Source organism: Tachysurus fulvidraco, chromosome 2 (assembly GCF_022655615.1).
Source record: "Tachysurus fulvidraco isolate hzauxx_2018 chromosome 2, HZAU_PFXX_2.0, whole genome shotgun sequence".
Lineage (NCBI taxonomy): Eukaryota > Metazoa > Chordata > Actinopteri > Siluriformes > Bagridae > Tachysurus > Tachysurus fulvidraco.
This window is the reverse complement of record NC_062519.1, coordinates 5,166,757-5,193,654: the sequence shown is the minus strand read 5'-3', so window position 1 is coordinate 5,193,654 and position 26,898 is coordinate 5,166,757. Positions and strand designations below refer to the sequence as shown.

Genomic DNA, 26,898 nt, shown 5'->3' with positions numbered 1-26,898 from the left:
AAACATATGTTTAAAGTGTAATGTCATGCAAAAATGGTTTAATTTTTATTTGTATTTTCTAAAGCCTGTTTTTTTACATGTAGATACATATTATGTAAAACTGTGCTACAGAGCAATTGAGAGCAGAATAATAATAAAAAAAAGATTTATGTAGTTGTCACGATTTGACATGGTGAGACAAAGGCAAGTGTGGATCCAAATGCAGTTTTACTTATTTTTAAACAGAAACAGGCAGGCAAAACAGGTCATAACACTGAACAGGACAGGGAACAGGAACAGACAAGAGAAAACACCAAACACCAACAACGACTCACAACGGGGAAATGAACAAACAGTGTATGGGTAGTTGACAAATGACCAAAAAAAAGTACTTTTTTTGGAAAGCATAACTTTTTAAGAAAAAATACATATATTTGTGGAGTATGAAAACTGCAGTTTCAGAAAATAGTACTGGTCACTCATTTTGTCAATGACTTCACATATTTTTTCACTTTTTCACTCAACAATACTGTAAATGTGTCCTATGGTGTGACATTTAAAAAGTACTATAAATTATATTAAATAACATAAAATAAATACTTGAGACAGAATTGTTCACATTATTAAACATTATTTTCTTAAAGTGATATTTATTTTACATGAAAGTACTAATTAGAATCATTTTCACCATGAATAGATGAATGGTGTCACACCAAAGGACAAAAAAAACTTAACAACTTCAGTGGTCTTAAAACATAGTTAAATTTTTAAACAATCCTGAGAGAAATACTTACCATGTGCAATTCTAATGGCCTTCATAGGGGGTCTTCAGTCACATGACCTTGACCAGTCACCTGAACCATTAAATGTAGTTGTCCATGATATTGCCCAAATTAAAATTAGGTTTTTGCACAACACCATTACATTTTTTTCTGTGACAAACTTTATGAAATTCCTACACTTTTAGAAATGTATGTATATGAAAAGTAATGGCCACTTAGTGAAATAGACTCTTGCACAATTATGCCAGGAGTGTTCATTAAGATTTTTAAACATTATTTTCTTTATTTATAAAATGTAATATTTATGAAATAATGTTGGACAATTTTGAGATTTGGCTCAAAGTTCTAAAAAAAAAAAACTAACAATAACTTGGGTATTAAAACAACAAATTCATATAAAACAAGAAAATATTTAACCATTTACAGTATTCTAAATTATGAAAATGTCAAATAAATTGTTTTATCTTCTGTGACAGTGAAAAAGCCATGTCACGTCAACTACCCGTATATATAGTAAACAGGGACCAATCACAAAGCAGAGACAATCAGAGACAAAGACAAAACACCTGGGGAAGAGATGGAATGCAGTTAGTGTCCATGAGTGGGCGGAGCAAACAATTAACAACAGGGAGAGATGGCAGACAGAAACAAGGGGAAACACAGACAGACACGTTACAGAACCCCCCCCCCCCCACGAGCGGCTTCCAGATGCTCCCAAGTCCACAAAAACCAGTCCAGGAGGGTGGAGCGAAGGCGCAACCAGGGTGGGAGGGCGGGTCGGGTTCGTGTAGTGGCTACGCCAGCCGAGCGGGTGGCAAGGGCGGCGCCGGCAGAGCAGGAGGCCGGGGTGGTGCTGGAGGCGGAGCCAGAGACCAGAGCAGGACCAGAGACCAGGGTGGTGCTGGAGGCGGAATCTACTGTTGTCCTGTTTTGTGTTCAGTCTGTGTCATGTTTCGTGTCCCCTTTGTTATTAAACCCTGTTTTGTTTTGCTATCCTGCGTCTGGGTCCTCTTCCTGCCCCGCGTCATGACAGTAGTGTTTTTCCAAGATGGCGGCGCGGCAGTAGCACGCAGCGGCCTCTCCGGATTCAATACGGTGCTAATTACGTTTTTAAGTTTTTATTTACGGTTTTGAGCCCGACCATTGCTTCTACATGGATGCCAGAGACAGCGGTGTTCATGTATACAAACATGTATACAAACACCAGGACCTAATAAAGTACAGAAATCGTGTAACAACCAACTTGCACGATGATGTACTGGTTAGGCTTCGTGACCTTGGCTTGCTGCGGAGACCAGGCCTCCAGTCCCCGGTGTCGCCTGATACCAGAGACCAGGGGAGGGGACGCCGAAAGCGGTTCGCGAGGAAGCGGAAGCGCGGTAAGCGAGCGGGCGTCCGTGCTAGGCTAAAAACAAACCCTAGCCGGCCGGCTCTCCCGTCCATTCTACTATCCAACGTTTGCTCCCTGGACAATATACTGGACTACATCCGACTCGAACGCTCTACACGGAGAGAGGTTAGAAACTGCTGTGTGTTTGTTTTCACGGAGACGTGGCTCAGCGACAGAGTTCCGGACGCCGCCATTCAGCTGGACGGGCTAACTTCATTTAGAGCCGACAGAAATGCAGCTCTTTGCGGTAAGACTCGCGGTGGTGGTGTGTGTGTTTATATCAACACGGAACGGTGCAAGAACTCTGTGCTTGTTTCTACTTACTGCTCATCGTCAGTAGAGTTTGTGACTGTTAGATGCAGATCATTTTATTTACCACGGGAATTTACTACTGTTTACATTGTCAGAGTTTACATTCCTCCTAGCGCTAATGCTAAAGAGGCGCTAAGTGAGCTATACGGAGCTATTAGCGACCTACAGAATGTTCACCCCGACGGACTTTTTATCATCGCCAGAGATTTCAACCATGCAAATCTTAAGTCAGTGCTCCCTAAATTCCATCAGCATGTGGACTTTGCTACGAGAGGTGAAAACACGCTGGATCTTGTTTACACAAACATTCCCGGCGCGTACCGTGCGGAGCCCCGCCCCCACCTCGGCTACTCAGACCACATCACTGTTATGCTAATTCCTGCATACAGACCACTCGTCAGACGCTCAAAACCGGTTCTGAAGCAGGTGAAAACCTGGCCAGCAGGAGCCACTTCTGCTCTTCAGGACTGCTTTGAGTGCACTGACTGGAATATCTTCAGGGAGGCTGCAACCAACGGCGACTCCGTCAACTTGGAGGAGTACACGTCAGCAGTGACCAGTTACATCGGCAAGTGCATTGATGACGTGACCGTCTCCAAGACCATCACTACACGCCCCAACCAGAAGCCGTGGATGACTGCTAATGTGCGTGCTCTGCTGAGGTCTAGGGACCTAGCCTTCAGAACAGGGGACAGGGTGGCCCTAAGAACAGCAAGGGCCAAACTGTCCCGAGCCATCAGAGAGGCAAAGCGTGCACATGCCCAGACAATCCACAGCCACTTCCAGGACAGCGGAGACACCCGGCGCATGTGGCAGGGCATACAGGCGATCACAAACTACAAGACAGCTTCACCTGCTTGTGATAGCGACGCCTCCCTCCCAGACGCGTTGAACGAGTTCTACGCTCGGTTCGAGGTACAGAACAACGTTACGCCAAGGAAGACCATCCCTCGTCCCGACGACCAGGTACTCTGTTTATCCACGGCCGACGTGAGGAGATCTCTATGCAGAGTTAACCCACAGAAGGCTGCTGGACCAGACAACATTCCTGGCAGGGTGCTCAGAGAATGTGCGGAACAGCTAGCGGATGTCTTTACGGACATCTTCAACATTTCCCTGAGCAGCGCCGTTGTTCCTACGTGCCTCAAAACTACCACCATCGTTCCTGTCCCAAAGAAGTCTACAGTGTCTTGCCTCAATGACTATCGTCCCGTTGCACTCACACCCATAGTTATGAAGTGCTTCGAGAAGCTCGTCATGAGGCACATCAAGACCCAGCTACCACCCTCACTTGACCCCCTACAGTTCGCGTATCGTCCAAACCGCTCCACAGACGATGCCATTACCACAGCCCTCCACTTAGCCCTCACCCATCTGGACAATAAGGACACTTATGTACGAATGCTGTTCATAGACTTTAGTTCAGCATTCAATACAATCATCCCTCAGCACCTGATTGGGAAGCTGAGCCTGCTGGGACTAAACACCTCCCTCTGCAACTGGATCCTGGACTTCCTGACTGGGAGACCTCAGTCAGTCCGGATCGGGAACAACATCTCCAGCACCACCACACTGAACACTGGAGCTCCTCAAGGCTGCGTGCTCAGTCCACTGCTGTTCACTCTGCTGACTCACGACTGTGCAGCAATGCACAGATCGAATCATATTATTAAGTTCGCCGATGACACGACCGTGGTGGGTCTCATCAACAAGAACGACGAGTCAGCATACAGGGAGGAGGTGCAACAACTAACTGCCTGGTGTAGAGCCAACAACCTTTCTCTGAATGTGGACAAAACTAAAGAGATGGTTGTGAGCTTCAGGAGAGCACAGAGCGACCACTCTCCGCTGAACATCGACGGATCATCTGTAGAGATCGTCAAGGGCACCAAATTTCTGGGTGTTCATCTAGCGGAGAACCTCACCTGGTCACTCAACACCAGCGCCATCACCAAGAAAGCCCAGCAGCGTCTCTACTTCCTCCGAAGGCTGAGAAAGGCACATCTCCCTCCCCCAACCCTGACCATGTTCTACAGAGGGACCATTGAGAGCATCCTGAGCAGCTGCATCACTGTCTGGTTTGGGAACTGTACGATCTCGAATCGCAAAACCCTGCAGCGGATAGTGAGGACAGCGGAGAAGATCATTGGGGTCTCTCTTCCCTCTATCATGGACACTTACACCACACGCTGCATCCGCAAAGGCAACAGCATTGTCGATGACCCCACACACCCCTCACACACACTCTTCACCCTCCTGCCGTCTGGAAAAAGGTACCGAAGCATTCGGGCCCTCACGACCAGACTGCGTAACAGTTTTTTCCCACAAGCCATCAGACTTCTCAATAACTGAACTGTACTATACTGAGCACAACATACACACACATCATCTGTATGGACTGCATAGACCCTCACAAAACACACACACTGTTTTGCACACTTTTCTGCTGTTTTTGCACATATTGGACAATATCTCAGTCATTCTTGACTCTTGACTCTTGACTAGTGTTGGGGTATGGACTTTTACTGTTTGGGTTTGTAGTTTAAAAAAATCTTCTGAAGCTTCCACTTTTGAAGTGAGACTGAAAATGAAATAATGCAAAGACTTTAGCCCCACTCACTTAGAATTTTTCCAGAATATGCAACATAGATTGAGTGACGAGGTGAGTGTGATAAACACAAGAGCAATAGCATGTGGAAGATTTATATTCTCTGGTGGTATTCTGTTCCAAGGTGACCATATCATTGCCAAAACTTGCACTGGGTTCCTTCAGCAGGATTGCAGTCAGCTAATGGTCACCAAATCTGACAAGCACCCAATAATCCTGGGCCTCTCGTGCACCACAACTCACTGTTGTCCTGGCCAGATAAGCAGCTTATCCCTTTGTCCCATTCCTGCCTTACCAATGCATTTGACAGCCCAATCCCACATAAGTTTCTACCTCTGTGGAGTGCCCAGAGTTCAGTCCTGTACCCTGCATAAGAACAGAGACCTGCAGGAGGTGTTCAGTAGGTGTTCTGCAGGAGGTGTCCCCCTTCATAGAGACTATAATTTTGCCATCAAGCTGCTGCATTCCCTTTGGTGTGTCTACCCCTTATCTGTGGCAAAACAACAAGCAATTTTAGGAATATATCAAGAAGGCAATCTAGATTATCTCTCACAGAACCGCCAAGATCCCAACCAGTCTGGCTTTAAAGTAGCTCATTCCACAGAGACAGCCCTTTTGGATGTCTCTGAGAAACTGCATGTTGCTAGGTCAGCCAAACTGTCATCCGTCCTTATCCTCATTGACCTTTCAGCAGCATTTGATACAGTCAACCACAAGAATCTCTTGTCCACCAAAATTGCAAGACACAAAGAGAGATTTGACTGTTACTAAAACAAGTTCAGACACAGGTGTTAGAACAAGGGATATTTGATGCTATTCAATATCTTTGTCAGTTAAAGTGTCTTCTTTCTAAACCTTTATTGTCAGATTTCCCAAGAAATTGCTCAATGTGCTAGTTTAACTAGTTTAGCAAGACTCTCTTTGACTGCATAGCATTTGATACGCTTAAGTTTAAAAAGTCCTTGAAATGTACAGTTGTGTTTTGAGTTCCAAAAGACGTGTTGAGACCAGAAATATGGCCCAAAACATTTATGTTTCATGCATTTTATGCGGCCCTACATAATAAAGGTAAAACATACGTTTAAAGTGTAGTATCATAAAAAAAGGTTTATGTTTATTAATTTTTTTAAATTTTATTATTTTAGAAGTGAAGCAGCTCATCCATTGGTCCCTCTTCTGCCGTTACCAGTGCATTTCATAGTCCAAACGCACATTAGCCTCAACCTCCAGAGCCCAGACCTCAGTGTTCAGCCCTGTATCCTGCTGACACATCAAATAAGAGCAGAATTAAAAAATATTTTGTTGTGCGTTTTTTATAGCTCTGGGTTTTGATTTTAGAAGTCTTTTACATTCGTCTCTTAAATATGTGGTTTGGGATGAGCTCAAGCTTTGTTCAACATGCAGGTAATCAAGGAGTCCTAAAGAGATTGGAACAGTCCTATGATCTTGGTGTCCAAGGCAGATGGGTCAGCCCGTTTTTGTATGGTCTTGTAACAGGATGTCTAAATTTGATGCATATACACCCGTTGATGAACTGCTTGATATGCGTAACTTGCTTTTTCACACGTGATTTAACCCTGAGGTGTTCGCAGATTCCTAAGAAAATTATGTTAAAAGCACACACACACACACACACACACACACACACACACACACACACACACACACACACACACACACACACACGCAGAGTTGTCGTGAAAGCACAGATTGTTTGTTGGAGCATGCACAGAAATACAGGTTTCTGCACTCTGTTATGTCATTGCTCAAGTTTGCTGAGTTTAATTCAATTTTGTTTGTAGGTTATTCAAAATCTAAGCTAAGACCATTTTAACAGGTATGGCAAACATATTTCATAAGGGGCCAAATTATTCCACAACAAAATACCCAAGGGCTGGTCACTAAAATAACATTTGTAAATTAAACATTGCCAAAACTGGCACTGGGTTTCTTCAGCAGGAGTGCAGACAGCTAATGGTCACCAAATCTGACAATCACCCCATAATCGTGTGCCTCACATAGCAAGAGCACCACAACTCACTGCTGTCCTGGCCAGTTAAGCAGCTTATCCCTTCTAGAAAAGCTGTACTGCTGTTCATCCCAGATGAGTCATCCCCAGGTTATGATCTTGCAATATACCTGCATAACAATCTGATCTCCCCTTCAGCCACAGCTCGCAACCTTGGGGTAGCCATGGACAATCAACTGTCCTTTTCCTCTCATGTTGCTAATGAGACTCGCTTATGTCGGTTCCTTCTCTACAACATTAGAAGGATTCGGCCATTTTTGTCCACACAGGCTGCTCAGGTACTTGTTCAATTTCTTGTCATTTCAAGACTGGATTACTGCAACGCACTGCTGGCAGGTCTACCTATGAATGCAATTTGTCCTCTGCAAATGATCCAAAATGCAGCTGCCCGGCTTGTTTTCAACCTGCTTGTATACCACCAAGTTCTTGTATACCACCCTGCTGCTGCGATCCCTCCACTGGCTTCCGGTAGCTGCACGCATCAGATTCAAAACATTGATTCTTGCCTACCAAGCCAAAAATGGACCAGCTCCCTCTTACCTCAAACCCCTGATCACTGCACTGCACCTCGCACCCTCAGAGCTACCAGCACTGCTCGGCTGGTTCCTCCATCTCTCAGGGTAAGAGACAAGTTTACCACAAGACTCTTTTCTGTTCTGGCACCAAGGTGGTGGAATGAACTTCCCCTAGGGGTCACTGGCTAGAAGGACCTACTTATTCATAAAACACTTCAACTAGCACTTCCTTCCCTGTTTGTTGCATATATGTTAATAAAAACAACAAAAAAAAAACTTTTTAGACTCCTGGAATCTTAAGTATGTAACCTAGTGAAGCAGAGTTAATGTATCCAATGATAGAGACTTAAGCACTTCTGTACATCGCTCTGGATAAGTGCGTCTGCCAAATGCTGTAAATGTAAATATAAATGTTATCTTAACTTAGACAATCTAGAGCAAACTCAGACACAGGTGTTAGAACAAGTGATATCTGATGCTATTCAATATCTTTGTCAGTTATAATGTCTTCTTCCTAAACCTTTATTGTCAGATTTCCTAAGAAATTGCTGAATGTGCTAGTTTAGACTAGTTTAGCAAGACTCTCTTTGACTGCATAGCATTTGTTACGCAAGTTTAAAAAGTCCTTGAAATGTACATTGGTGTTTGCACACACACAAACAAACAAACACACACACACACACACACACACACACACACACACACACACACACACACACACACACACATGCAGAGTTGTTGTGAAAGCACAGATTGTTTGTTGGTGCATGCACAGAAATACAGTTCTTTTTCTAACTTCGCTCAGTGTTTCACTATGGGAATCGCTTTGGGTGTGACCAACTATGGAAGCTCTTATGACACCACGTCTGTCTTTGACAGACAGGTCGACCTGCGACCAGACTCCGCCTTGCCTATATCAGTCAGGTCCCTGTCTACGTCATTCACGCTTTCTTCCCTTGGGAGACTGCAGCAAGCTCTCTCAGTGCATCACGACTTGCTGATTTCGCTTAACTGTTCAATAAACGGACCGTTATTGGACTCCGTCGCCGAAAACGACATCATTAGAGGGATTGTGGTGAGTGAGAACCCTACATTTGGAATAGCATCCGCGTCATGGCGAGCTATTCTTACCTCCGGCTGCGCGTTTAGTTACAGCGGTAGGAAGCATCTAATTTCCTTCGGTCTACGCGTCAAAGCGGACCTACTGGAGGTTTAATCCAAAGTCTAACAGGCTAACGTGTTGTTACGAGTCTTTAGACTGCTCTATGTCGACGGCAATTACCCCCGCCAAAGGGCAAGAAGACTAAGGAGGCTGTATCCTGCCCTTGTCCATCATCATGTGGAGCTACCATCTCGGGCAGGGACCCTCATCCTATGTGCATAGTGTGTATGGGCCCGAAGCACGCTCAGACGTCGCTAGCGGACCCGCAGACATGCGCTCACTGTGCGTCATTGCCGGTGAAAATCTTGGAAAGGAGGGTGAAAGTGTCGGTGGCTAACCAGCAGGACCCTTGCCTGTCTGAAGCTGCCTTGACAGATATGGCCCATCTGCCGCGAGCTAGCAAAAGCTGGGCGGACATGATGGAAGCCGAGTCCCCGGACATGCCTCCGCGGTTTGATGGCCTGCTCATGCAGGTGGATGATGAACTGGGGGACGAGGACGCAGATGGCGATGCTAACTCTGACCTCCTCGATCTGGGCATGGACGACGAAGAGGAGGAGGACAATTCCCCCTTCCCAGTCCAACAGTATAGACCACCTAGCACGACCGATTCGGCACCCCCGGCTGACAGCAGCTTGCACGAAGTTTGCAAACGAGCCGCGGCGAAGCTGGGCCTAGCCTGGCCAGCCACCAAAGCTGCCGAAGGTGCCATGAGAGATCTTTACGATGGGAAAGGGCTGCCACCGACCCACTCGGCAACGAGACAGCTCTTGCCTGCCGTGCTTGCGTGCATGAAGGAGATGTCTCGATATTGGTCTAGCCCCTTTAAAAGTAAGCTCCCCACCAAGGGACACTCGATGTTGGAGATTCAGGGGATGGAGGAGCTGGGGTTGGCCGGACCCCCAGCAGTGGAGCCTTCGGTGGCGTATCACGTCCATCTGAATCGACAATCTGTTTCCTCTTCATCATAGTTTTCACTGCCGAGTAAGACGGACCGTTTGACCGCCGCGACCTTTTAGAGGATGTACAAATACGCAGGGCAGTCCGTATGTTCGCTGAATGCTGTGACTTTACTGTCAGCAGATGGGGCGGCAGTTGGACTCAGGTTTACCGAACCCGGCATTCTGGGACGAAATCTGTGTTGTGAACGACGTGAATTTTCGCTCCTCACGCGGTGCGGTTCAGGGCTGCGGCCACGTAGTGGGCCTGGCCGTGTCAGGTGAGAGAGCGCTGTGGTTAAATCTGTCAGGCCTGGGCGACGCTCAGAAAGTGGAGGTGATAGATGCCCCTTACGACCCGACTAAGGGCTTATTCGGGCCCGCTCTCGAGAAAATGAGAGAAACCAGCACCCTCAGAAAACAGGAGGATGAGGCTTTTCACCTCTGTTTGCCACACAAGCAGGCGGCGCGACCACCCTCTCAGCCGATGCGGCAGGGCTTCGCAGCAGCCGCAGCATCGAGAGGGAGGCCGATGACCGTGAGAGCTGTGAGACCTGCTCACAGCTGACAGGTCGGTCAGCGACCGCGTCCGGATGGCTCCGGACCTTGGGGAAAGCATTCTTTTGTGGCCGCGGCGGCTAGGAACCGTCTGCCCCACCCCGAGGAAAGGAAGAAAAAGCGTGTGACCTAACACACAGGTTTTCCCCGGTCCTTCTCTCTCCGCCGGTGAAGAGAAGAAGGCGGGAGTTCAGCCCTTCTGTTCTGAGTTTGATAAGGGCTCATTATGTTCGCTCTCCTCCAGTTCAGCGAAGAGAGGGAGGTCAGAGCCATGTGCGGTGTCACCAAGCACTCACACACACAGGGGAATTGATAATAAATATGCATTATCGCAGCCAAGCCATGGGCTGAGGGTGATATGCTCCCCGTGTTCGAGACACATGACAATAAATGTTGCACTATCGCAGCTAGGCAAACAGCCGAGGGCGATATGTTTAAAAAACCCCGGAAAATGCAAAGACATGAAATGCGCTCCCTCAGTCCCACCGCTGGGGGCGGTGCTCGCTTCCCTGTCAGCGGGAGCCCGCACAGCGCATGTGATGACGTCATCACTGCGCGACGACGGCAGGGCGAAAGTGTACAGGGGCGCGCATGCGTGGTGAATCCGTGGGTTTTAGCAACAGTTTCACGTGGATCCAGACTTCAAATTGCCATGAAACCGCCTCGTTTCAACGGGCTGATCATGTCGGTGGCCGAGGGAGAATCGGCTCGTGTGTTGATGGCCGAAATCGAAACCCTCCTGCACAAGCAGACAATCAGAGTGGTACACGGGGAGAAAAGCCGTCAGGGCTTCTATTCCCGTTATTTCGTGGTTCCAAAGAAAGGCGGTGCAGCCCTCCGTCCCATTTTGGATCTGCGTGTATTAAACAAGCACCTCAGAAAGTATTCATTCAAAATGCTGACATACAAGACATACAACAAAATGCTGACATAGAATCGATTCGTCCGAGTGATTGGTTTGTGTCGAGAGATCTGGCGGACGCGTACTTCCACATAGATATTTATCCCTTTCACAGGAATTTCCTCAGGTTTGCATACCGGGGCACAGCATACGAATTTCAAACTATACCGTTCGGGCTGTCGTTAGCTCCGAGGGTTTTTACCAAATGTGTGGAGGCAGCCCTGTTCCCGTTGAGGGACAAGGGCATAAGGATATTGTATTACATAGACTATTATCTGATATGCTCGTCGTCAAGGGAGCAAGCCATAAAAGACACAGAGATTGTCCTGAATCACCTTAGAGACCTGGGTTTCAGGATAAACATGATTTAGGGCTCAACTTGGACTCCCTTTCGTATCAAGTCACATTGACGGAAGAGAGAATAGCGTCTTTCACACAATGTCTTGCTCGACATCCTGCGGTATTTGATGCCGTCTACCCGAGAAATAAAAACATTCTCGGAGTTCGTCAACTTGGCGTTGCTACTGGACGGGTCTACGCTAACCTTGAGCAGTGTAGAGACGGAAGCCGGCCGTAAATATTTTTTTGGGGGGGGCAACAAGCATCGGGATCCGTGGGCTACAGAGCGGAACCAGCCACGGACGTCCGAATGCCCTACAGTGCCTCCATCCAGCCCAGTCCCGTGCACACCAGTGACCGAGCCAGGTCTCATGGCTACCGTACCGGCGAGCTCGGCTGAGGCCCGTGCTAACCGACTGGTCTCCAAACTGGCGGATACCCCGATGAGGTCGGCTCGGGCGGCCGGCATCCCTAAGCCGCCAGCTGAACCAGCCGGGTCGCCGGAACCAGCCGGGTCGCCGGAACCGACCGGGTCGCCGGAACCGACCGGGTCGATGAAACCTGCTGGGTCAACGGAACCGACCGGGTCGACGGAACCTGCGGAGCCGACCGGGTCGACGGAACCTGCGGAGCCGACCGGGTCGACGAAACCGACCGGGTCGACGGAACCGACCGGGTCGACGAAACCTGCGGAGCCGACCGGGTCGACGGAATCAAGCGGGTCGACGGAACCTGTGGAACCGACCGGGTCGACGGAACCGACCGGGTCGACGGAACCGACCGGGTCGATGGAACCAGCCGAACTGACCGGGTCAACCGAAATGACTGAGTCAGATAACGCAGTCGACATCGTGACACTCAAACTTCCTGAACTCTCTGCCTGGCCTGAACCTATTTATGTTCCTGTTTTATCCGTCCTGTGTTTCGTTTCGCTGGATTTGCCAGCCTTTCTACCTCCTGTCCCTGTTTACAGGCCCAGAGCACCACCCTGGCTGCCAACTCCATTATGGTCCCTGGCTCGGCCTCCAGCACCACCCTGGTCTCCGGTCCTGCTCTGGTCTCTGGCCCCGCCTCCAACACCACCTTGGACTCCGGTCCTGCTCTGGTCTCTGGCTCCGCCTCCGGCACCACCCTGGTCTCCAGTCCTGCTCTGGTCTCTGACTCTGCCTCCGGCACCACCCTGGTATCCGGTCCTGCTCTGGTCTCTGGCTCCGCCTCTAGCACCACCCCGGCCTCCTGCTCTCCCGGCTCCGCCCCGGCCACCTGCTCTGCCGGCTCTGCCTGTTTCTGTTTTGTTTATTAAATAAGTAAAACTGCATTTGGATCCACAATTGCCTTTGTCGCACCATGTCACATAGTGACAATCACTGCTTCACTGATATAGATATTCTGTTGACAATTGAATGAGAAATACTATGCAACCTATTCCAGTACTGCCAATCTAGTCTTCCTATATAGTTGATACTGTATATGGGAGAAAAGCAGGTGAGGAGGCAAGCAGAATTTTGAAGGATCATTCGTGTTATTCTTCCAACAATATTTCATCCACCTTTCAGTGCCCTTTCAACAACTAATTGGGTGAAAAAGCAACAAAAATCATCAATTACAACATAAAACCTTTTTCATGACTCAATCTCAATACTTTCTAAGCTCAGGCACCGGGTGTGTATGTATTTGAGCACTCAGGAGAGCAGAGTAATTAATGACACCAGAATGCTAAACGTTACTGGCCCTTAATGATTCAATTATTGAAAAAGAACACATTTTTGGTTGACACATTGGGCCATACAAATAAGACTCACTCTACACAGAGAGATCTACAACACAGAGACACAGCCATGGCACCAACAATCACTTCAGCAATGAAAATGAGCAGCTGCCTCTGAACAACAAGGTAAATTAAGAACCTGCTTCATTTAAGTTTTTATAATGAACTGCTTTCTACTCAGTAACTCATCATAGTTCAAGATGACTAAATGTTCTCTCTTTGTTATTTCCAGCTGAGGAAGCCGATGGTGGAGAAGATGCACAGATATCGTATCAACAGCAGCTTTGAGCAGCTGAAGTCTCTCCTATCTCTGGAGTTCCTCAACAAGCAGCCTGACTCCAAACTAGAGAAAGGAGATATCCTGGAGATGACAGTCAGCTTCCTGAGATGACAGCAGCAGCAGCCTGCATTCTCCCCCAGCTAAGCAGCTGTCAACGCAAGTCTATGTGGACTATTTAGTTTTATTTCAAGTTCTGTGTGGACTTGCATTATAACTGAGTTGTTAAAACTTAACCACTTACTATTGTCTTATTGCAATAGACCTATTGCAGGTAGAATCCAGAACAGGATGGAAAGTAAAAACAAGCAGAGAAAAAAAATATTACATTGAATTGGGAGCTAGTTTTATCCTTGTTAAAATTCTTTTTAATACTCATTTTGCTAGAATGTTCCATATTGTCTATCAAGATAGTATCAATCAGAAACCACTGTGTAATATTATTTTCTTGATTTTAGCTCCTACTGCATGGTCACACTAACACGCCTCTCCAAAATCATGTGCCTAAAATAGATGCCCCTGTTAAGGCCTGAGGCTTTTTACACACAAACTCTGATGTCTCTCTCTTTCTACACTGAGTGAGAATGCTTATGAGGAAGAGGAACTTCAACTAGCGGATTTAAATCTATGGTAGATTCTAATGTTCTTCGAATGTTTCACATCGCAGAGCTTTTAAGCCTGACCTTTAATTCTAGCTGCAAAATCTGCTTGACGCATCAGCTTTATTACGGTTTGCTTGCAGTTTTTACATATTGCTTTCTCTGCAGTTTGTAGAAAGTGTTCAGCTGAATAAGAAGCCCTTTCACCTGGTGGGAACATCCATGGGTGGTTGTGTAGCAGGAGTTTATGCTGCTCGCTATCCCTCTGATCTGTCCAGTCTCACACTGATCTGTCCTGCAGGTTAGTATCACCCGACACTGACGCAGACCCTCTTACTTATATTCTGACTATGTAAAGCACAGATTTACGATGGCAGCGTGTTGTAAGAACATCTATGTCGTGTCAGTCAACATTCGGCTCAGTTTTATTTTAAACAATATGCATTATCACAAAGCAGCTTTACAGCAATCTGGATGTGACTTGGATCCCTAATGAACAAGTCAGAGGAAAGAGGAAAGAATGACAAGGAACGTCTTGAGGAAGAAGCCTGAAGAGGAACCAGACTCAAAAGGGAACATACTCTGGGATAAACAGTATGTTATTCAGGTGTAGAAGAAAAAACAAAATCAGTAAATAATGTGCTGAATTTGCTGAGATGTCAAATTTGAGCTGACGCCAGTCCAGGTTTTTTAGGGAGATACAGAGAGGAAGCATTAGAATAATGTGATTGAATTATTACAAGATAATTGTAAGACCACAGAAATCTGCATCTTTTTGTCATGTAGGTCTGAAATACACCAATGAGAGTGAATTCCTTAGACATCTGAGAGACCTGGAGAACAGCACGGATGTCCAAAGCATCCCCCTCATCCCCTCAACTCCAGAGAATTCCCCTTTAAAGCTTTATGCAGTTTTGTCCACTAATTTAGTGGAGACAAATACCTCTTAAATCTTTTCATTTATCTGCATAAAATCTAAAACACCATTTAACACACAAAGAGTACAAATTTTTAAATTTTTTTATTTTCAAATAAGGTTTTTTGGGGGGCACGGTGGCTTAGTGGGTAGCACGTTCACCTCACGCCTCCAGGGTCGGGGTTCGATTCCCGCCTCCACCATGTGTGTGTGGAGTTTTCATGTTCTCCCCGTGCCTCGGGGGTTTCCTCCGGGTACTCCGGTTTCCTCCCCCAGTCCAAAGACATGCATGGTAGGTTAATTGGCATCTCTGGAAAATTGTCCGTAGTGTGTGAATGCGTGAGTGAATGAGAGTGTGTGTGTGTGCCCTGCGATGGGTTGGCACTCCGTCCAGGGTGTATCCTGCCTTGATGCCCGATGACGCCTGAGATAGGCACAGGCTCCCCGTGACCCGAGGTAGTTCGGATAAAGTGGTAGAAAATGAGTGAGTGAAAATAAGGTTTTTGCTATATAAACACTGACTCACAGAAGTATTCATTCCCCTTGAAATGGCATTATACCTCAAGAGTTATTATTTATTTATCTATCTATCTATCTATCTATCTATCTATCTATCTATCTATCTATCTATCTATCTATCTATCTATCTATCTATCTATCTATTTATTTATTTATTTTTTAACAATAAATTAGTCACTGACGAGTTTGCAAAATGTTTAACAAATAAGACAAAACATTTGTGTACACGGTTAAACAACTACAGAGTAGTTTTGGATACAGACGTGTTCACAGCATCATATTTTTCCAGCTTGCTAATGAATTTATGTTGTATTGCTCTATTTTGCCCCCTAGTGGAATAGCAGAGACTTTGCCCATTTAAAAAGCTTTAATTCTGTTACAGTCCAGAAGATCATTTTAATTTAAAACACTTGTTAGAAATAACTTTGGCGGTGCAAATTACAACCTTTACCATGCATATGGGACAAATGTTTTTGTATAGTTCTGTATCATTGCCCAGAAAGATTTTATTTAGAGTTTAATTATTATTATTAGTAGTATTTTTTTACTTTGTAAATGTTAATTTACTTATTATTTATTATTTTGTAAATGATAATAAATATGTAAATACTTTTGCAAGTGTTAGATAAATATTTAAATATTATGATTATGATTATGGTTGTGATTATTATTATTATTATTATTATTATTATTATTATTATTATTATTATTATTATTATTATTATTATTATTATTATATTGTAAATTCTTAAAATAAGGATTGTGATACGGATGTGTCTAAGTTGGAAAATTTGCAAAACATTTAATATTTAAAATTATAGCACCGGCCCAACGGTGTCCTATTTGGTGCAGCCATTTTTTATATCGTCATTTTTGTAAATTAATAAATATGAATCATCGGATAAAGCGGTAGAAAATGAATGAATGAATGAATGAATAAATTTGAATCAGTTTGAAAAATTGTGTCCTTGTGGCTTTATTTGTATTTAATTATTATTATTATTATTATTATTATTATTATTATTATTATTATTATTATTATTATTATTATTATTATTATTATTAATTTTAAACAGATCCTTCAGGGGTTGGTGAAAGTCCGTATTCCACACAACAACTTCTACCGTGGAGGTCAGTTCCATTCTCTTAACATTTTAACATTTGTTTGCTGCTTTAAACTGACATGCCTACAATATTCATCTCATTTGTTTTCAGTGTTCATGGAGCTAGTAGACGAAAAATCTAGACACTGCCTGCATGACAACATGCTCCTCATTTCAACACCACTTCAAGTCATTTGGGGGAAGCAAGATCAGGTCAGATTAGATCACAAGGTCATGTCACGTACATCAGAAAAACACCTTAAATCAAATTGAGTTGACTATTTCTAAAGGACCAAAAGGACAGACAATCATTATTATAAATTACAGTGTTATTTTAAGCGCAATGCAAAAGCTAAATCTGCAACCAACTTTACACTTTTCTCTGTTAACCTGAGAGTGTTAATACCCTTAAATCAAATCTGAAGGTCCTCTCTTTATTTGATTTCACATACTATGTATCTATTACTATACTGTATCAAATATATCAGCGTATTATGGTTAAATATTTATGAACTTGTCTGTATAGAATATACTGTATATCTTACCTTGTGAGCGTCTCGAAGCCAGACAAGGACATGTTTTTCCAAAGAATTTTTTATTGTGTTTGTATATATTACATGACTACATAGTTATGGTATTATTTAAAATGGCAAAAGTAGACAACAAAATTTTTATTCATGATGTATGTTTGCATTCTCTACGCACAGTGTGTCCAATGAATGCAGTCATTAATAATAAAAATATTCACAAGACAAAGACCAAATTAATAAATGTTATTTGTATTTAGCATTGAATGGATTGTTTGTATTAATATTTTGTTTGTTCTATCAACTCTGGTAATAAGAATAGTGAAATTTCACTGCTTTTTGGTTGCCATCTTTACGGTTTTCCGCCGATTAACGGTATAGATAAATGCCCCGGAAGATGCACCATGGTATTGGAAAGCCCTGTCTGAACCAGATGGCAAAAGACGGCACTGTGTGGGTAGAGGAGAACATTGGAATGACCAGTGCAGTAGCAAATCGCTCATGCTTCACTGCGCAAGCTGGACCCACAGAGTCTTCTAAGGTTTGTCATTGCTATAGTACATATGGTATTTATATAAACCCATTTAGAGTGAGGTTCATGTAAATTTACCATTCTCTATTTCTCTTCCGACAGCATAAAATTACAAGCGTGCTCCAAAGCTTCCTTTGCCCGTTAGACGTGGGAATGCTGCAGACCATCAGGGAGTGCGTGGTCCATCAAGCCCGTAGAACAGAGCCAGACTGGAATTTGACAATTCACGAACTGATGGCATTCATTTCAATTCTTTTTGTAAGAGCAATCATGTGTCCCATTGGTGCCATTGTGGATTGCTGGTCAGAAAGCTTTCTGGTGCCAGTAATCAAAGAGACAATCCCCCGAGATAGATTCCTTTCAATTATGCAACACCTTCGATTCGATGACAAGGACAGGCGGGCAGAAAGGATGAAAACAGACAAATTTGCTGCGATCTCCGACATCTGGACACGCTTCACCAAGAACTGTGCTGAGAGTTTCACTCCAGGAGAACACATGACCATAGATGAACAACTGTTCCCTACCAAGGTTCGTTGTCCATTCACACAGTACACCGCAACCAAGCCAGACAAATTTGGGATCAAGTTCTGGATGTCCACGGATTTGGAGACCAAATATGTCTGCAATGCATCTCCTTACTTGGGAAAGGACCCCAGTCGTCAGAAGGAAGAGAGGCTGGCAGAGAGCGTGGAGAAAATTGATAATTGATGGAGCCATTTTTGAATGATGGCAGAAATGTCACAACAGACAATATCTTTACTTCAAAGTCACTGGCGAACAGACTGCTGCAGTGCAAAACAATGCTACTGGGCACGGTGAATAAAGTCCGTCGTGAGCTCCCACCACTTGCAAAAGACAGTGCACATCGAGAGGTATTCTCCACTTCAGTGCTTAGAAGTGGCAGTGTCTCCTTGACAATTTATGCACCGAAAAAAAACAAGACTGTGTGTGTTCTGAGTTCCACGCACCAAGACGTGATGATCGTTGACGGCAGAAAGAGGAAACCCAACACGATAACAGACTATAACCACATGAAGGTATGTGAATGTATATATAATTTTACACCAGTGCTACAATGTTTTCTGATGTGTACTATACAGGCTTATAGACAAAAGCACATATACTCATGTCTCTCTCTCTCTCTCTGCTTTTACAGTGTGGTGTAGATGTGTTGGACAAAATGGTGCGGATGTATTCCGTAAGAGCAGCAACACGCAGGTGGCCAGTAGCGTTTTTTTTACAATCTGCTGGACTTGGCGGCGGTGAATGCCTACATTTTGTACAAGGCATGTAGAGGGTGGACAGGCAAAAGAAGATTGTTTCTGAGGCTTCTTGCTAAGGAACTTTGTTGCCGATTCATGCAGCACAAGCAGATATTGGCACAGAGGCAGGCTGCTGAAGCTTCTGCAGCTGCTGTGCCAGGGAAGGTACAGACAACGCAGTTCCAGGTGCAAGAGAGCTGCAACAGGAATCGCAGCAGGTTTACCTGTGCAACATGTGAAAAATTCACCTGTGCCAAATGCAGGGACAATGGACACTGGGTCTGCAAACGCTGTAAAGTGTGAAACACTTTCAAATAAAACAGACTTGTGTATCCATATATTGTGAATGTGTGTCTTTTGTATAAATATGGCAGGCTTTCTGAAGTTTTTCATCTTCCGTGGAGGCATGTTGGGTTCTTGTTCCATCTCAAAATTCATTTTTGGTGTTATAATTGATGGCCAATGAAAATGAAATGATTCTGTATGTGTATGAACATGTCAAAAGCCATGGACAATAACTTCACTCACCTAATTTGTGTGTGCGTGTGTGTATGTGTGTGTGTGTGTGTGTGTGTGTGTGTGTGTGTGTGTGTGTGTGTGTTGTGTGGGAGTGTGTGTTTTGGGTGCATGTGTTAGTGGACATTTTATGTGTGCATTTTTGTGTTTGTATGCATGTTTAGTGGGACCTGTTGCCCCACTAAATGTGGCCAGGTCAAATTGACTTGGGAGGACTTTCGGAGGAAAGTATTTATTTTACCAACACATAGTTCAACAAAAATAGACAAAATGAATTTTACTTGCAATCTTCATAATCTGGAACAATCCTGGTAAATTTCAGGCAAATATGTGGAAGGAAACCCAAGTTATGACACATTAAACTTTTCAGATGAGTCAAATAGACCCCAGGTCTGCACAAGGGTTATATAAATATGACATGTACTAATGACAAACCTTAGCACACAACTTTTTTTTAAATAAAACAGACTATTTTGTATAGATAGGCTGTGAAGGATTCCATGTCACACAGAGGTTTGGCCTGCCTTGGATCTGAGTGAACAAATGCAAATGAGCCAGGCCTCAGAGGTGATAGGGGCGTTTGCACAACAAAAGCAGGAGAACAATGGAGCTGTAGGGGTGCTAGAAGGTGTGAGGTCGAAAGATTTTACGCAAATTTGCGCAGGTTTAGCAAATCTATTAAGCTCTGACTGCACGTGCACGCTGCGCGTGCCTGTGCTTCTCCGTTCAAATAAAGCAGACGCACTTTTGAAAGACTACAACGCACGCGCGTAAAAGAAAAGTAAAAAAATCACTCTTGGATCAAACTGATAAATAATTTTCTTTCCCATTGACGACATGTTATGCATTTTAACGTGATTTTTATTTTTTTATTTATGAAAGTAAAAATGATAGTTTTAGGGTGGCTGAGATCACAGACAGGGGGGCTGAAGCCACCCTAAAAAAGGTCTAGAACCGCCCCTGATCAGGACAAACTTATTGACCGTTTTGCCTCAATGAAAGATAAGATACAGCTTAATAATACCATCTAAAAATTAACTGCAAAGTAATTCACAAATCCAGGAAATTTGACACTCATGAGGTTGTACAATGTTATTTGTGTTCAAATTGCAAGGTTGTGTTTTGTGTCTGTTTCTCCCACAAAAGCATGTTTTTCAAATGAAAACATATTTCTATAAGCCCACCATAGTAGTGTTCATTATTTAATTGGAAATATTTATTTTAAAATGTATGTATTGTGAGGATATATTTTAAATCATCCCACAGATAAGTTTGTTGGAGGTACAGTTACAGTATAAAAAGTTGAAGGCTATTACATGTTTCTGCTATAGTAGTGAACTTAATGTACAGAGATTTGTGTGTGGCTATAGTATATATACAGTACTGTGTTAACATTAAAAAGAAATCAGTTATTACAATTCACGTGAAATTCGGGGGTTTCGTACGAAATCCCCCCCCCCCCCCCTTGCCAAAGGTCCAGATAAATCGTTTTTTTTTCATGTGATTATTGCCATCATTGTTTTAATCAATGCTTGTGACAAATCTTCTGGGTTGCTATTTCAAATTAATATAATACATTATTGTAGCTGGATATCTATATAAACTTAGCGTAATTATAATGACAAAACTTAGTGGGATATTCAGTGATATTGGCTATGCAATATCGACTTTTTTGATTGGCCAATACCGGCAGACTGGAGCCAATGGAAATGCTTCTCTCCTTCGGTGCGCGTCTTTATTCCTCTGAGAACTTCAAAGCGGACCGCTTGAGGTAAATTATCTGGAATGCTTAGTATAATAATTGATTTACGATGCCAACCCAGCTAACACACGACGTACTAGTTACGTAATTTATTGGTCATTTTTGGTAATTTCATGACTTACTAGCTGGCAACGTCCTAGTTAGGTAATTTCATTACCATTACAGTACCAAATCACTACGTCACCACTTCGTTCTCATAACGTCGCGAGATTACCAAGTGCGGTAATTACTATTACTATTACTATTTTGGTAATTTCATAACTTACTGGCAACGTAACTGTTACGTCCCAGGAAGGTAATTTCATTACTATTACAATTATATAAACATTCATTTCCTTTTCTATTTAGGTTAACTTGTTAAAACTTTTCAGTCTTCTCTCAAAACAGATTAAATAATTATTATTAATACTTCAGTAAAGTTCATTAAATCTATTCTGTTGTTATTGGGGTATTTAAACTTATACTGTGAATGGACTGACAAAGGTGGTACATGAGGAAGCAATTTGACAACAATGCAGTAAATAATTTAGGTGCATCAAAGAGCGTGCTCGTTAAGATACCAGCAGACAAGCTAATCCAGCACAAATTAGTGCATAAAAGGTCACCAGAATGAAGTTTTTGAACCTCATAATTAAATACAAAAGGAGGAGAAAACTGCATAAAGGTCCACTTTTTAAAAAAAGAGCCCCATTCAATAGGCTGGCTATGGACCTGATGTGTGTGTGTGTGTGTGTGTGTATGTATGTTTGTGTGTGTGTGTCACGCAGTGTGTGTGTGTGTGTGTGTGTGTGTGTGTGTGTGTGTGTGTGTGTGTGTGTGTGAGTGGGTGTGTTTTTGTGTGTATGTATGTTTGTGTGTATGTGTACGTTTGTTTGTGTGTGTGTTTGTGTGAGTGGGTGTGATTTTGTGTGTATGTGTATGTATGTGTGTGTATATTTGTGTGCTTTCGTGTATGTGTATATGTGTGTGTATATTTGTGTGTGTGTGTATGTTTGTGTGTGAATGTTTTTATGTGTGTGTGTGTGTGTGTGTGTGTGTGTGTGTATGTTTGTGTACAGTATGTGCGTGTGTGTTTGTGTGTGTGTATGTATATGTATGTTTGTGTGTGTGTGTCACGCTGTGTGTGTGTGTGGGGGGGAGTGGGTGTGTTTTTGTGTGTATGTATGTTTGTGTGTATGTGTATGTTTGTTTGTGTGTGTATGTAATGTATATGTGTGTATGTTTGTGTGTGAATGTTTGTGTGTGTGTGTGTGTGTGTGTGTGTGTGTGTGTGTGTGTGTGTGTGTGTGTGTGTGTGTATCGTGAAAAAAGTATCACAGGTTCCAAAAAAAATATTAAGAAGCACAACTGGTTTCAACAATGATAATAAATTAGCATATTAGAATGATTTCTGAAGGATCATGTGACACTGAAGACTGGAGTAATGATGCTGAAAATTCAGCTTTGTTCACAGGAATAAATTAGAAAAACCATTATTTTGAAAATAGAAAACCATTATTTTGAGCTGTAATAATATTTCACAATATAACATTTATTTATTTATTTATTTATTTGTTTGTTTGTTTAAAAAAGCCTTCTTTCAAAAACATTAAAAATGGTAATTTTCCAAAATTCCCCAGATTAAGTTTCTGTGGAAAGTTTCTGGGAATTTATTGGAGATTTACCGGAAACCTTCCGCCCCTTTGCAACCCTAGTTGTAACACAGTGAAGCATAAACTATTTATTTATTGTTTATATAATATTTCCCCCCCTTTTTTATAGCATTTGGTTTTTAGGACATCCCCTGTATGTTAGAGAATTAAGAGCCACATTGATACAGTTCACTAGTGTACCATCAACTTGATCAGTGGAACATTTTATTCAACATAAATCTGCGAGAAGTATCTGAATTTAATCTAAGGGCGGAATTTGGTAATTAATGAAGTAACTAATGAGGTCACACACAAATACCACAATTTAGCACATGCAGATTTTTATTCAAACTCAGAAGTACAGGTCAATTTTATTCATTGAACTCTTTACAGATTAAAAAAGCACAAGAATCATCTTTATAGCAGGTGAAGTGTAGGTGAAACTGTACTGTAGGTGAAACAGTATGAAAGAAAAATCTTTTCTAAGAAAAGATGTTCTAAAAAAAATCACTCGATCAAAAATATGCATCTGCACCAAGCTTATTCTGAAGCTGTAGCATTTAGAGGCTTTTTCCAGATTCATTCACAACTACTTTTGCATCAGTGTAGCTGAGCCCTTTGTAGGTTCCACTGGTTTTAAACTCCAGCTCACTGCCATTGTAGCAGGTAATCTGGACTGTTCCAGTGTAGGGGAGCTCAACTGTAGCCCGACCAATAGTGATGTGCACATCTACGGTTTTCCCTGGAGGAACTTTAACAGGAAACGAGAACAGCTCAGATTTCTCCTCAGTGTTCTTTAAACCATACGAGCTCTCGGTTCCCACTGTGAGACTGAATCCAGCTGTTACTTCCACAACCTCTGGAACTCCTGCCTTCACTTCCATACTAAACGAGGTTTCCATCTTGTTGGTAACGGACCAGGATGACCTTCTGGTGACTGTTTTGGAGGATTCTATTTTATATTCTTGAGCTTCAGTAGTATTATTATGGTATGTCATGGATTTGATTTCCTCAACAGCCACATTAGGTATCACATTGTGAAGTGTGGGATACTGAACATTTGTTAGCTTTGTAGACTTGATGGTGTTGATGAATTTAAAGCATAAGCTATCAATATCTGCACCAGCACGACCACTGATTCCCATGCAGATCCCAGAACCCACATCAACTGGATATTCTGTTTTCAGCCCCCAGTCTGTCATCTGTGGAAAGAACTCTCGGGACTTATTTGTCTTGAATTTGATGGCACCCAGACGTGTTCCAGCTCCATTTCCCCAAAGTGAAAGGGAGGTGAAATGCTCTCCATCTTCAAATATAAATTCTGAATACTTCCCATCAGAGTTACCAAATTGCATGGACCGGCCATCAGTTAGCCAAACCTTGATGGCTTTTATCTGCCAGCCACCGGCCCACACCCAGATCTGTTTCAGTGTGGCTCCATTTGTAATACCATCAAAATTAAAACCTTGTCCTCCTTGCCCTCCAATTGTATAGGTTGGTGCCAAGTATGACATGATTATGCACTTAGTATGTACCTTAAAAGAGAAAAATATTTAGGTTTATTTTAATATTCTAAGGAACAGGCAAGAATTATTTTTTCTCATTGTTTACCTTTTAAGATACTGAAATATCTGAAACGTGTCAAGCTCCAGGTTATATTACTTGCTGAGATCATAAAGCATTACCAAGAAATTTCATTGCTAGTGCCATGATCTACAGTACTACTGCAGTCAGCTATTTGTTAATATTTATATGATAACATTTTTCATTAAGGTTATTTAGAAACAACTAGCAAAATTCAGAACTGAGGCTAAAGCAAGATCCAGTCTATAGAACTGCTAAATTAGGAAATAGATTTTAAGTAAATGCAAAGCAGGTGTATTTTTTTTTTAATAATTTAAATATACTTTTAAAAACTTTAATCTTTACTAACATGGTAAATAATGTTATTTAAAGGAACCATAATGCAAAGCATTAAAGCCTATAATATCTATAATTTCTCTTCCTGCTGAAAGTATTGGAAACATAATAATTCTAAAACTTAAGTTGAATACAATATAATAAAATTCAAAATAACAGCTACACTTACAGAAGTAGGTCAGAAGCAGGTCACAAGAAATGAGAGTTTTGTTAAGAATGCAAGTATAGTGGATAAGACAGAAGGATTATCTATTAAGGATTGTCTTTTATCAGCAGAAAGGTGGTTTTAGGCCAACCCACTAAATTCCTAAGCTACAACAAGACACGATAACACTAGACAAGATAAATTTCCCTATAATAGCACTATAATAATAAAAAAAGGTTGATACAGCCCAAAACATTTATTGTTTCATGCATCATTTCATGTGGCCCTACCTAATAAAGGACACAAGGCTTTTCTTCAGAATGAGAAAATAAAAAACATACGTTTAAAGTGTAAAGTGCAAAAATGTTTTAATTTTTATTTGTATTTTCTAAAGCCTTTTTTTTTACATGTAGCATATATTATGTAAAACTGTGCTACAGAGCAATTGAGAGCAGAATAATAATAATAAAAAAAGATTTACGTAGTGTTGGGGTATTGACTTTTACTGTTTGGGTTTGTATTTTAAAAAAATCTTCTGAAGCTTCCACTTTTGAATTGAGACTGAAAATGAAATAATGCAAAGACTTTAGCCCCACTCACTTAGAATTTTTCCAGAATATGCAACATAGATTGAGTGACGAGGTGAGTGTGGTAAACACAAGAGCAATAGCATGTGGAAGATTTATATTCTCTGGTGGTATTCTGTTCCAAGGTGACCGTATCATTGCCAAAACTGGCACTGAGTTTCTGGAAATTTTAGGAATATATCAAGAAGGCAATCTAGATTATCTCTCACAGAACCGCCAAGATCCCAACCAGTCTGGCTTTAAAGTAGCTCATTCCACAGAGACAGCCCTTTTGGATGTCTCTGAGAAACTACATGTTGCTAGGTCAGCCAAACTGTCATCTGTCCTTATCCTCATTGACCTTTCAGCAGCATATGATACGGTCAACCACAAGACTCTCTTGTCCACCAAAATTGCAAGACACAAAGAGAGATTTGACTGTTACTAGAACAAATTCAGACACAGGTTTTAGACCAAGGATATTTGATGCTATTCAATATTTTGTCAGTTAAAATGTCTTCTTTCTAAACCTTTATTGTCAGATTTCCCAAGAAATTGCTGAATGTGCTATTTTAGACTAGTTTAGCTAGACTCTCTTTGACTGCATAGCATTTGTTACGCAAGTTTAAAAAGTCCTTGAAATGTACATTTGTGTTTGCACACACACACACACACACACACACACACACACACACACACACACACACACACACACACACACACACACACACACACACACACACACACACACACGCAGAGTTGTTGTGAAAGCACAGATTGTTTGTTGGAGCATGCACAGAAATACAGATTTCTGCACTCTGTTATGTCATTGCTCAAGTTTGCTGAGTTTCATTCAATTCTGTTTGTAGGTTATTCAAAATCTAAGCTAAGACCATTTTAAAACGTATAGCAAACATATTTCATAAGGGGCCAAATTATTCCACAACAAATACCCAAGAGCTGGTCACTAAAATAACATTTGTAAATTAAACATTGCCAAAACTGGCACTGGGGTTCTTCAGCACTGGGTTTCTTCAGCAGGAGTGCAGACAGCTAATGGTCACCAAATCTGACAATCACCCCATAATCCTGTGCCTCACGTGGCAAGAGCACCACAACTCACTGTTGTCCTGGCTAGTTAAGCAGCTTATCCCTTCCTCCCATTCCTGCCTTAACAATGCATTTGACAGCCCAATCTCACATATGTTTTTATATCTGTGGAGTGCCCAGAGCCCAGTGTTCAGTCCTGTACCCTGCATAAGTACAGAGACCTCCAGGAGGTTTTCAGTCTTACCAAGACCGGCAGCATGGAGGGTAGTGACATCTGCTCCACGCAGAC

General features: G+C 42.7%; 3 protein-coding genes across 4 annotated transcripts in view; 1 reads left to right on the top strand and 2 right to left on the bottom strand.

The window, feature by feature from the left end:
- Positions 1–25,097, bottom strand: part of LOC113656405 (aerolysin-like protein) — a 27,147-nt gene extending 2,050 nt beyond the window's left edge. Inside the window, exon 1 of one of the 2 annotated variants that reach the window (XM_027167675.2) lies at positions 25,018–25,097. Coding sequence is in view for 1 of the 2 variants with exons in the window: in XM_027167672.2 (XP_027023473.2) it covers positions 774–776 (3 nt within the window). In the remaining variant the exon portion in view is untranslated. Of the gene's footprint in view, positions 1–773; positions 830–25,017 lie in introns of those variants that run through there. The other variant, XM_027167672.2, reaches the window with a different exon arrangement.
- Positions 17,547–19,349, top strand: LOC113656411. Its single transcript, XM_047808984.1, has 3 exons — positions 17,547–17,763; positions 17,857–18,794; positions 18,914–19,349. The coding sequence occupies exons 1-2, from the start codon at positions 17,608–17,610 to the stop codon at positions 18,463–18,465; spliced, it is 765 nt and encodes a 254-aa protein (XP_047664940.1). The 5' UTR covers positions 17,547–17,607; the 3' UTR covers positions 18,466–18,794; positions 18,914–19,349.
- Positions 23,277–26,898, bottom strand: LOC113656407 (aerolysin-like protein). The gene is made up of 2 exons (XM_027167677.2): positions 26,854–26,898; positions 23,277–24,463 (listed from the first exon to the last, which is right to left on the bottom strand). The coding sequence occupies exons 1-2, from the start codon at positions 26,881–26,883 to the stop codon at positions 23,489–23,491; spliced, it is 1,005 nt and encodes a 334-aa protein (XP_027023478.2). The 5' UTR covers positions 26,884–26,898; the 3' UTR covers positions 23,277–23,488.

What these genes read in the sequence shown, in the direction of transcription:
- LOC113656411 (XM_047808984.1), top strand. Translation starts at nt 17,608, where the DNA reads ATGCCCCGGAAGATGCACCATGGTATTGGAAAGCCCTGTCTGAACCAG. An exon ending in GACCCACAGAGTCTTCTAAG is followed by an intron (nt 17,764 to 17,856) that starts GTTTGTCATTGC and finishes CTCTTCCGACAG; the next exon opens with CATAAAATTACAAGCGTGCT.
- LOC113656407 (XM_027167677.2), bottom strand. Translation starts at nt 26,883, where the DNA reads ATGTCACTACCCTCCATGCTGCCGGTCTTG. An exon ending in CCTCCATGCTGCCGGTCTTG is followed by an intron (nt 24,464 to 26,853) that starts GTAAGACTGAAA and finishes TTCTCTTTTAAG; the next exon opens with GTACATACTAAGTGCATAAT.